The 11,490-nt window shown below is 38.9% G+C and overlaps 2 protein-coding genes across 2 annotated transcripts; one reads left to right on the top strand and one right to left on the bottom strand.

Moving 5' to 3' along the window:
• Positions 1 to 334: 334 nt before the first annotated feature.
• LOC146464809 (uncharacterized protein KIAA1958-like) lies at positions 335 to 2,227 on the bottom strand. Its single transcript, XM_085129181.1, has 2 exons — positions 2,068 to 2,227; positions 335 to 1,933 (listed from the first exon to the last, which is right to left on the bottom strand). The coding sequence occupies exons 1-2, from the start codon at positions 2,183 to 2,185 to the stop codon at positions 786 to 788; spliced, it is 1,266 nt and encodes a 421-aa protein (XP_084985307.1). The 5' UTR covers positions 2,186 to 2,227; the 3' UTR covers positions 335 to 785.
• Positions 2,228 to 8,170: 5,943 nt separating this feature from the next.
• On the top strand, positions 8,171 to 10,941 carry LOC146464808 (substance-K receptor-like). The gene has a single exon (XM_085129375.1). It carries the CDS (start codon positions 8,633 to 8,635, stop codon positions 9,731 to 9,733), a length of 1,101 nt encoding a protein of 366 aa, XP_084985501.1. The 5' UTR covers positions 8,171 to 8,632; the 3' UTR covers positions 9,734 to 10,941.
• The last annotated feature ends 549 nt before the right edge of the window (positions 10,942 to 11,490 follow it).

Below are 11,490 nucleotides of genomic sequence, written 5' to 3'. Positions count from 1 at the left end.
CTTGAGAAAGTGATGCTAGGTTTGTAAACCAACCACAGAACGAAGTAAAACAAAACTTGCGCAAAATTGAAAACCCCTTTACTTCGGGTAATTAGAATGCTGTCCGGCCCCTCTGAGTTTGTTCTTTGTAATTTAGATAGGCGCGCTGTGCGGAGTTGGTTTTCTGTTATTGTTTTAGTTTGTTGCCTCATCAGATTATGTGCTAATAATAAGCCTTGAATGTAAACGAGCCTTCTATACCACTGCTGATCTTATTCCTTAAATAGTAGACATTTATCTATCGGAAAAATAATATAAATAAACGTTTGTACAATAACAAACAACAGTTAACTGGTGAACTTCTCGACTGAAACTTTATTAACACTCACCATAAAGATGGAAAGTTAATATTCATACTGGGTGACCTTTCATTTATTGAAAAAAGAATATACCTAGACAAACGCTTGTAACTAACTGCAATCAAAACTCAACATACCAGTAACTGAACAATGTAAATAAGAAAATTGTTCCTTTCATTTATCTCAACATAATTGTAAAATAGAAAAATCTGCGAAGGTTATATTGGTCGTCAAAACAAAACTTCTGCGACCACACAAACGACAAATTGAAACATTTCAATAAATATTATTGCGGTCTCATGATCAAGAACTATAGTAGGGTCTATTATTGAACAACTACTAATCCATTAGGTTATTTACTGGTTCAGAACGAGGTATTTTCCAATTACATTTGTGAAAGATGATTAATTTGTCCGCCTGGTGCAACATTAAGGTTGCTTTAATGAATTACTGTATTGAGACAGAAACATCCACCTGATTGTGTTGTCCCGCCACAATGGGTATTTTTCGTACCTGAAAAACAATTTCACCATCAGAGTTCTGCTGTTGCTCAATTTCAATCATGGTAGCGATGACTGTTGGTTCGACTGGCGGGTTGATTCGTGTACACAGGCCTTCATTTCCTTCAAGATAATTACTTAGGAGGGTAGAACTGCATTTTGGTTGAAAACCTGGTGGATGGCGGTTAGATTTGAGGGCTTGATTTGAAGCATCTGCTGTTTCAGCCTTGAGTGTGTGACTCATTGCACTGTTGCTGCGAGGACTGATAATGGAGAGAGCAGTCGCTCTGAGGCATGTTTTGGTAAGATACGGCTCAATGCCAGCTCTCTTACTCATTTCTCTCATGAAATGCTCCAGCGCATTTCTACCCACAGGTGAAGGGCCGTACCAAATCGCTCCTCTTGGACTGAACTTCCTACTCCGTCTTTGAAAAAGTACATCTGATAAGGGATTTAGGTGAGATAAATAATTCTTGATCGTCGCTACTGGGCATCTTGAAGAACCCACAACAGAAAATACGACTTTCGCGTCAGATTTATCCCTGGCGTTAATGGGTGATAGCGAAGGAGGCATTTGTCTGTTGAGTTCAAAATATTCCTCCCCGTCAATTGTGTTTTTCAATACAAGCATTCCGGACTTCAGGTCACGTTGATTTTCCCGACCTCGCCGTCCAAAGTACAGTCCGAGGTAAAACCATACAGTTCTTTGTAGCTGAGCCGGGTCTTGGCTATTAGCTGGTCCAAGTTGGCCACTGTCGAAGAGCTTTTTAAGTTGTCCTTTGGTGATTGCCTTTTTGTGCACGACACCCGCTATTTTACCAGATTTCTTGAGGTCTTTGACAAAGGCAAACAGCACCGTATTTGCTTCTCTAAAAGCAGCATCGGAGACGATTGAAAACTGTTTACAGTGTGGTGGTTTACGCAAATAGCGGTCGATAGCTGCTCGAATGGTTTTGAGTGACGAAGCCTTGTAGTGCGAACCGTCTTGTTTCCTCGCTGAGGTATAAAAATATTTCAAGCATGTATTCAATTCCTCCTTCGACATTTCTTCGATCGGTTTCGCAAACCTTGCTCCACTTGGACTGGCACGCCAATCTGGAACAACGAGAGAAGCAGAAGAAGTTTGGTTTAATTTACTGAACCATCGCATCGATCACGTTGTTTTAGTTGCATGTTACAACAAAAAACACCCCAGTCGACTCATAATCGTTTGTTGTATTGGTACTTACCGTTAAATATCCTCATGCCAAACTTTGTGGACGTTTTCGTCGATTTTGATGTGCTATTTTCTAAATGTTTCTGTATTTTGGCGAGAGATATTTCACCAAGCCTACTGTTTTCTTCCATCTCTTCGAAAGGCTTCGCACACTCGCCCACTGGCACAAAAAGAGCGGGAAACATGGAGCGAGCCCGCGCATGCTTGGGAAAACCAATTTTCTCCTTCATTTTCTCCTGTATTGGACTATCTTCGTATTAATTAATTTCGAACTTTTTTTGTTTTGGAATACTTATATTTAGATGCGTTGACAGCGAATCACCTCAGAGTAATGTTTCATAATGAGCTATATGCTTCTCCCAGGAAAACTGATAAACTTGTAAAACTTGTATCGGGTACGACTGCCGGTGACATATTTCAAAGTCACTAGGCCCAGTTCTTTTGCCGTGTCGAACTTTTTCTATTCTTGCCGAGGTCGAAGAGTTTTTTCCGTTTCCTCAGTAAACTTTCGGGAACTTAAATTTTCAACTAAAGCATCCGAACAGGTCAATGTGAATTAAAGACGTCTTTAAACGGCATAAAACGATCAGGCAACACAGGAGACAACATATTGTGTATTTTGCTTAAATATTTTCGTTGAGTGTCCCTAAAATTTACAAAGATTGATCAATAAATATATTACGGGTTTGGCTTTTCTATAAAGTGTACTTCCGAACAAAATTGTGTTCACTGTTCTCCACCATAGTAGAAGAGAAAACACTGAAGCGTCACCTATTGAAATTAATGTGCCAACCAGAAGTCCACCGGCTCTTCAAACTGACTGTTAAAAACATCTATTCTTCGTGCCACGTTTTCTTTATTATGTAGCGTTTTTCAAACACTGGCACATTCAGACACTGGCCGTATAGAAATATATGTAGAGTTGAATGCCTTGGGATCTTGAATACCAAACGTACTCCGGAAAGTACACAGATCGCTAGAATGGCAGAAAAAATTAAGTTGGATTGCACTAAAATGTAAACTTACTGCTTCGCAGAACCTGGGGCCAGAATCACAAAGAAACAATACTTTCGGCGGGAGGGCTTCGTTTATCTAGCCCCCGGATGCCAGAGTCATGATGTAAACAAGTTAGGATTGAATCAAGCCCATAGTTATTGTTGCACTGAGTTCAGCGTATTTCAATAAATTTAAGGACGGTGCCTACTAATACAGAAATACTTTTGTGCGGTTTATGACTATGCAGGAAAAGCAGATCTTATCAAGGGCTATTGAAATCCAAAAAGAAAATTGGGGGTAACAATGCATTTTCTAGAGATAACTAAGCAATAATATTTCTAAAAAGCGCCAAAATATAAAGCAATGTATGGGATTTTTTCCTAAATTGACGCTTAATTATCTCTGAAAAATGCATGGTTACCCCCAATATTCTTATGAGATACCAAAAGCATTTGCTAGGTTCTGCTTTCTCCCTATAGTTTTAAACCACGCAAAAATATTCCTGTATTAGTAGGCACCACCCATAGGAAACCCGAGTATCTCGAGATGCGCAGAACGTATGCGCAGTAGTAAATCTCACTAGATACCAGTGACCCTCCTCTCTGACCTCCTCGACAAAAACTGATCTTACAACACGCAATGTAGTTTGTCAATGCCGGGCACAGAAGAGAATTCATTCCTTTGTACACTCGACACTGAGTGTTATTGAATATGAAATTTCTTCATTTTTACGTCCCAATCACGATCGCCGTAAAAAAAGTACTCCGTCAAAGTGGAACTGCTTATTGCACTTTGGGAAACGAAACGAAATGATATCTGTTGACAGTTACAAACTTTGTACGTTGCGGCCAAAATCGGAAAATCTGTGTTGTGTGAAAAGAATATAATTATCACAGGTCCACTGATAATCTTAATTTTTCCAAGGGCCTTTTAAAATCTTGAAGAGAGCTGATGAAGAAGTGAAAACCAACGCGACAAAAATCGCTATCAATACAAAACAAAAACCTTAATTAATACTGGCTCCTGCCGTTGAGTTGTTAGTGGGAATTGTTCTTGTATAAGATATAGTATAATGCTTCGTGGGTTGATAAGCTCATGAATGAAACAAATTTCTCATTTCTCAGTGGTAACTGACAGAAGAAACACCTCTGCCATATCAGCAAATCTGAAAACTGAGTATGTTCTTGTCTTGCGTTACAGTAAAATCATAAAAAGGTAAGAGAAAATAGTGCCAATATAAATAATGCCAGGCATGTTTATTCAGCATCACATTTACCTCTAATTTAGATGAATGTGAAAAACAAAATATATATATATTCCTGCTCTATGTCAAAAGCTTTACTGTGAGGGCTTACCTCAGACCGGTTTCATATTTGCACCGAAATGATTCACTTAAATCGAAAACTCTATTCAGCAAGAGAACATCATTTTCTCTTGCATTCAACTTATATTAATAGTATGTCATCAGTTTTCAACCGGAAATGGAAATCCTTTTGTACTTTTACATTATTTATATTAGATATTTCTACATTTCTCCTATTTGCATATGGTTTCGCCGACAGTTTTTCTCATGATTGCTTTTTCTTAGCTTCTCGAGGAAAAAGTCTGTCCCGTGTTTGTCTGACATTTCGTCATGTACTAATTGAGACGTCTGCCGAAAACCAACATTCTACAATCCAAACCACTTTCAGTGAAGCTTTTTTTCTTAGCGCCACGGGACACTTGAAGCTCTTTTTAATGTACTAAATCAAAGAGCGTTCGGTTTGAAAAGGATACATCAACACGATCTGAAATTCTCTTTTTTTTTCCCTTAATGACCCTGAGGGAGGCTGGAAGAGTCTAAAAACCGTGGATATTAATTCAGGAAAGACGGCTTATCGTGCATTTTATGAGGTAAGATACATCAAAGTTCTGAGTTTTCAATAGTTTTTCTGTTTTTCTTGGAAGTCAACGTTTTAGCTTTTTATTTCTGTTTTGTTTATAACTCTAGTTTTTCTGTGCTCACCGCTAAACCACTAGTGGTTTCGAATGTTGTTTCAAAATAAGTGGAGATTATTTTGAAACGCACTCCTTAAAATTAAAGTGCGCCACATTGGACCACCGCAAAAAACACAGAAAATCTCAGATACGAAATTTTCCATTTATTCTCATCTTATCTCAGTCGGAAGCAGCTATAGTCTGATTGCTTCAACAGTAAGTAAATAATCGCCTACAAATAAATGAAGAAATCGGCGCCACAGTCTTAGGCCTACTTCGAATTTGCATCAGTTAATCGCATTGATAAGGATCTGAATTATCAGTTTCCTCTAATCTAATTTCGTAAAGTATTATGATGGAACAAGGCAATTATCGTTTTCTTTTTGATAATTCTTGATCTTCTCAACACCGGTCTGATTCAATAGTATACAAGTTCTGTATGGAGAAATTCAATATTGATATCTACGAAAGGTTTGTTTTACCATGTGTAACTTAGTGGATATTTTTAAAAAGAAGGGTGTTCTGTAGGTTTGCGAACTGTAAGTAGTCAATTATGCCAAAAAAAAAAGGAAGACAAAAAATAAAATAAAAAACAATAATAAAACTTTTCTCTCATTTATTAAGATTCAATATTTTTAGCTATTTTTATATTCATTTAAGAAATTTAAATCACTCTTCAACATTGTGCCGTCTACAAAATTACTAAGATGGGAAAAATCAGCTTCGAAGGAAAATATATTGCTGTCTTTACATGTATGGAACTCAACGGCCTATTTTTTAAAGAACTACGTATACGTAGATTTAAAAAGGCCTTGGAGTCATCTTTATGCCAGCTAACGCGCATTCTATTTGGCTTTGAAATTTTGGGGCAGGAGTTATTGCGTCAGTAATGCTTAAGGGCATGAGCGATAACAGAAGAATGACATTAGCGTTTTGATTTTAGTGGCTATTATTATTGCACGCTTCCTGTTTTTCACTTTCCTTTTTTACCCTTTTCTCCTTTGACGTTTACCCTTTCGTCGTGCGGGTGGGTGGTTATCCGTCCTTGACAGCGTGATTCCAAGGAAACAAGATGAAATCCCCTCATGCTATTAAAGGGACTCACAGTGTTATCTATTTTTAGGAACACTTTGCAAAAAGGAAACTTTTTCATTAATGGCAGCAGAAAAACTAAAGCTCTCCAAATTTTCTTTAAAACGGTTATTCTGGCGTACAGATTGCCTAGACGAAAACCAATAACAACTCGAAAAAGTTAGGCCGACATTTTCAAGTTCTTTCCTTGCCTCATTCATCCCGGAATTGAAACAATTCTAGAAACAAATCTAGATATAATTCATGCGTGAGCAAGGTATTTAAATATCATGTGGAAACTTGAGAACTGACTGTGAACTGGCCTAACCTGACGGTTGTATTACGAATTACACCCAGTTGGCTTGATAGCTCAGCTGGTAGAGCACTGCTCTGTATCGCAGACGTGATAGGTTTGAATCCCGTTTAAGCCTGATTTTGTTTTTTCAGGCTTTCTTTTCGCGTACATAGCTGCGATGGTCTGTCATTTATTAACTCTTTCATCCACAGTTCAAATATACGAATTTTCATATATATTTCTTATTTGTTTTCCATGTTATGAAACCGATTGATGTTTAAGCTAGTTTGTTTTTTATTATATCACTGAGCGCTTCTACAAACCTTACTCACGCCCTGGATCGGACCTTGCGGATAACAACAATATTGATCAGGTCAGGAAAGGTCGATAAATAGATGGATAGTTTATTTAAGTTTAAAAGTGACAGCTGTATGAGTAGAGTTGAGTAAAACTTAACAAACTAAAAGCTAAAATTTGAAGAAAAAATCTACACATGCATGCTGCTAATGGTGATTTAATGTACACCGTGTAGACAAATGTGTTGATCAAATACGCTATGTCTGATCTAGAATAATTCAGTTGGAGTTTCTTACTTACCAATTTGCTTCATTAAAATCCCAAATAGAGCATGCATGTACCTTGCAAGCAGCGAGCAGAGGTCTCTTCGATTATTGAGGAAGATCGAAACGAACTCTGACTGCTCATGATAGGGTGCAGAATATATTATTTATGGGCATTTAATTTTAACTGATTGTTGTTTTACAGAGAAAGTGAGACCGAAATGTATAACGCGCGCGGAATAGAGCCATCAAACACTTTCTCAAGCCTTTTCTCTAGCTTCTTTCCTCGCGCCCAAACCGTTTACCAAAGTCGCAAAACAGAGCCATTGGGTCACTTGAAATCTTCACTTGTGTTTTCAGGTCGTCTTGTGTTAGCTTCGGCGGTTTTCACTGCGCTATCGGAGTAAAGTTGAATTGTCGTGCAGCTTTAGTTCAAAGTTCCCTCGAGGCGGAGGGGCTCCTGACAGCCTGACAAGAAAAAAATTGTCCTGGAATTACATATGCTCTGCTACCTCCACTTCAAAAGATTTTAAAATGAAAATTAAATTAGCCGGTACAACATGTGCTTTTGCGATGAGCGAAAGCGAAGCACAAGCAACGACCGTGGAGTCTAGTGAAGGTCGCCGCGGCACAGCAAATTTGAAATTGCACGTAAAACCGCCGTTAAATTCGCATAAAAAATGGCCGATAACGTAAATGGCCTTTTTAAGTTCACCGTAAGAGTGTAGTTATAGCAAGCCCGCGTCCTCAAGAATTGAATGTAAATGATTCATCATTTTAATCATCCTATGATTGCGTAACTGGTTTGCTTTTCGCAATTCTTTTATTATCGCGGTCTTAGCTAAAATATAAAGCTGCCATTAGTACCACCAAACGGCCATATATGCCTTATAGTTTATCACGTGACGATAATCAGTCGTTCAACAGTATTGGCGATGTTTTTAGTTTAGCCGGGCGACAACAGACTTTTTTCATTTTAATTATTTATGATGGCTTTTTAATACTTCCGATAACGTTGACTAATAACCACAACTAATGGGTTAAATTTATTTTAAGGGTTGAAGTTATTTTAAAGCCGAAATGTTCATATCCATGGTTGTCAATTTATGTAAATCCGCTTCAGTGTTCATATGTTAACGACCGAAGGTAAAGAAGCAATTTAAGAAGGGTCTTTCTCCCATACATTTGTCCCGTCTTCATATTTACTTCGAATAGTAAGGAGGAAGAGAGACGAAGAATTGACATAACCAGAGTTAAACAGCCAAAGGTTTTTACCGAGCACAAAGAAGGCCGGAAACTGGAGGATTCATCAGTGAAGAACCTGAGGTAATAACCGTAGACAGATGACGATGTCGCCGGGGAATTGATAACCGTATGAAAGGGAAACGGATTCATAACGAAAAGCTTAAGAGAGTCAGGCTTTAAGATAACGACAAACAGCTGTTTAGTTTTATCAGCGATCATTTATTATTTTATTTCTACCGAAACCAAACTGATCTAGACTACGAGTAGTAGTCCCTCACTTTCTTAGGGATGAAGCAAGCGATGAACGCTAACGCGCGCGAAAAATGCCTCCTGAAAGGCAATCTTCGCGTGCGCCTGCGTGTCTCGTTCGCTTTACTATCCTAAGAAAAACAACGGACAACTCGAAGTCTAAACAAAGCTTCTTTTTATAGGTAATGGAGAGCAAAGGGGGTCCTAGTAACATTGAGTGTTCTCATACAAGAGATCTGGTAGAAAGTGTTTGCTTCGACGAGGAATCCATGGCCATCAAACTAAGCAGAATGATTCCTTATGTGTTCATCATATCCTTCTCTGTGGTGGGGAATATCTTGGTTGCTGTGGTGGTTTTCAGAGTACGTTCCATGCGAAAAGCTGTAAACTTCTTTATTGTAAACATGGCCATAAGCGATCTCCTGATTACGGTCGTCTACATGCCTCGGGTAATGAGTATTTTGCTCGTGGGATATAAATGGTTGTCAAGAGGCATCACTGGGTTAGTGTTTTGTAAACTGGTGTATTTTATTCATGAAACGGCCCTCAGCGTGTCCATTTTTTCAGCCGTTTGCATCAGCGGCGAACGATTCCTCGCTGTAGTCCGGCCGTTTAAGTCACTGGCTAAAAGCACCAAACCAGCTCGCTATCTTATTGCCATGACTTGGATCGTGTCTCTAGTAATGCGCGTTCCGATTCTTCTCGCAAACGAGACAGCAGAGAGCTGCGGGAAGATTTACTGCGAATTTTCCTTGGACAAAGTGTTTTGGTCTGGGTCTGCCGTCGCGTACCACAAAATCAATCTGATTGGCATGTATACCACGCCCTTCGGAGTGATGGTGGCTTTGTATTCAGCGACAATCGTGACCCTGAAGAGGCGAGATAGACCTGGAAATAGCATAGCGACTGAGAACACACAACCCTCTGAGACAATGAACAAGAAAGTGTCCCGCATGGTCCTTGTGGTTCTTTCTGCATTTTTGCTGTGCTGGTTGCTGTACTTCATCATATCAGTCTTGGAATCATATGACGTCGACATTCCGTGCAATGTTCTGTATTTCAGGCTTATTCTCGCTCATTTCAACTGCGCCTTAACGCCCGTACTTTATGGGCTTTTCAGCGAAAACTACAGGCGTGAATTTAAGAACGTTTTGCTGGGATGTCCGTGCTTTCACGGGACAAGGGCACGGGCCACAACGGTAAACCAACATCTAGAATTTGAAGAGGAAATCGGACCACTTGGAAATCCAAGACAAAGACTGGAAACTACTACAGAAATCTTGTAAAGGGTGGACTTGAACTAGAACTCAAATTGTTGAAAAGAATAGAGCTTCTTATATTTATTCTTTTTCGTTGGAGTTAGTCTTCGGGATATAATTTAATGACGTTGCCTAACTTTTTTTATTTTCATTCATAAATTAGTAACTCTTCTACCTGAGCCTTATTTATAGCAAAAAGCCTCTCAGTTGCATAATAGGTATATATTTTAAACGGCTTTCATTTAGAGTTTTGGACCCATTACATGTGTAATGTAATCAAGCCTCGAGGAATCACGTGACTGCAGCAGTCACGTGACAGAAGCTTGTCATAAGACTTCGTCAAGCTCCCCATCCTCTTTATTGTTAAGCATGGGGTTCCAGCATCGAGTCGCTGGCCATTCTCCTCCGGTACCTAAATCAAGGGTTCTCGGTTTCAGAGAAGTGATCGGAACCTGAGGAGACCCCACGTACAGAAGTGCTTTTGTGTTCTTCCAGCCCTCCACCTGTTTCACAATATAGTCCTGATGACACTTCGTACATCTTATGTCATAAGCCACAAAAGCACAGTAAATTCTAGCCCTGGTCTGGGTTAGACTGAATGTTACCGTCGCTAAATAAAGAAGATTTATCTTGTCAGTGTGATATATAGACTAGATTAGAAAAAAATGCGTGATCAGTAGTTGTTTAGCGTGTCCGTTTGACCAAGAGACCACATGATCACGCATCAAAATTGGTCAATGTTGGCGGTTGGCGTCCATATTAAGCGGGTTCCACTGTACATATTATAGATATCATCTGAAAAGTAACACACTAGAATTTGATCCTGACCAACCAGACTCATATCAAAAGTAAGAACCTCTTAAAAGTAGTTTTCTCAGCTAGCAAAACGTTTAAGAAATGACAGGTTCAGTCAGTAAGACCAAGTTAAGAAAAATCTGTTTTTTAACCAAAGTAAAAAGACCAAAGGGGCATGCCCCAAAAAGTAACGTTTTTAAGGCAGATTATCATGAGGCATGTTTGAAAAGGTTACTTGGAACATCCATTGGCTAAGGCTAGTAATCATACTAATTTAGAGGAACACTGTTGCTACCCAGTGCACCTGTGAAGAGCTGTTATGGAGTTGTGTATAAATTCATATATGCTTATTTATCAAAAGACCAACCGTGTTGAAATAAACGTATTATTATTGTGTAATTCGGTTAACGAAGTGTTTGTAGAAAACGAAGAAATCGGGGAAAAAGGTAAGGCAATAAATAAATAAGGAACCAAGTTGATGCTCGTGTCTTTGAGACGACAATTTCTCCCCAGTAACTCAGCACACCCTCTTTGCGTGAGTGCTCCATGGGCTAAAACGAAAATAATATCAAGAGATGCAAAAGATGTACCTTGTGTAGAACAGGACATGCGCTTTTACAGAAAACAAGTTTTCTGTTTCAAGAGACAGTTTATTTAGTGAGTCTCTTATTCAAAACAATTCTCCAAATATCTGATATCTCTGTTTTCTCTTAAACTAAAGTCGCCACATCCTTTCACTATTAAACAACAAACTAACGAGGCCCCATTAGGGGGGGGGGGGGGGTCTTAATATCCCGTATCCCTGTAATTTTTTGACCAAATATCCCTTAACCCCTAAATTCCGGTTACAAATATCCTGGAAATTAAAGTATCGGCCATTTTTCATATGCTACTTGCTACGATATATTTTATAATATTCGTTCACTGGCATTAAAACGTAAACTGGAAAGGTATCGTTTTCAAGTAGCATATTGTGACAGTTGTTTAAA

This window comes from Pavona decussata, unplaced genomic scaffold (assembly GCF_977016875.1).
Source record: "Pavona decussata unplaced genomic scaffold, jaPavDecu1.1 SCAFFOLD_161, whole genome shotgun sequence".
Classification (NCBI taxonomy): Eukaryota; Metazoa; Cnidaria; class Anthozoa; order Scleractinia; family Agariciidae; genus Pavona; species Pavona decussata.
The sequence above is the reverse complement of the archived record's forward strand: the minus strand, read 5'-3'. Positions and strand labels throughout refer to the sequence as shown.

Bases quoted from the DNA above. Each gene is read 5' to 3' on its own strand.
- LOC146464809 (XM_085129181.1), bottom strand. From the start codon at position 2,185: ATGGAAGAAAACAGTAGGCTTGGTGAAATATCTCTCGCCAAAATACAG. The intron at 1,934-2,067 runs GTAAGTACCAAT...TCGTTGTTCCAG, and splicing joins TGGCATGAGGATATTTAACG to ATTGGCGTGCCAGTCCAAGT.
- LOC146464808 (XM_085129375.1), top strand. From the start codon at position 8,633: ATGGAGAGCAAAGGGGGTCCTAGTAACATTGAGTGTTCTCATACAAGA.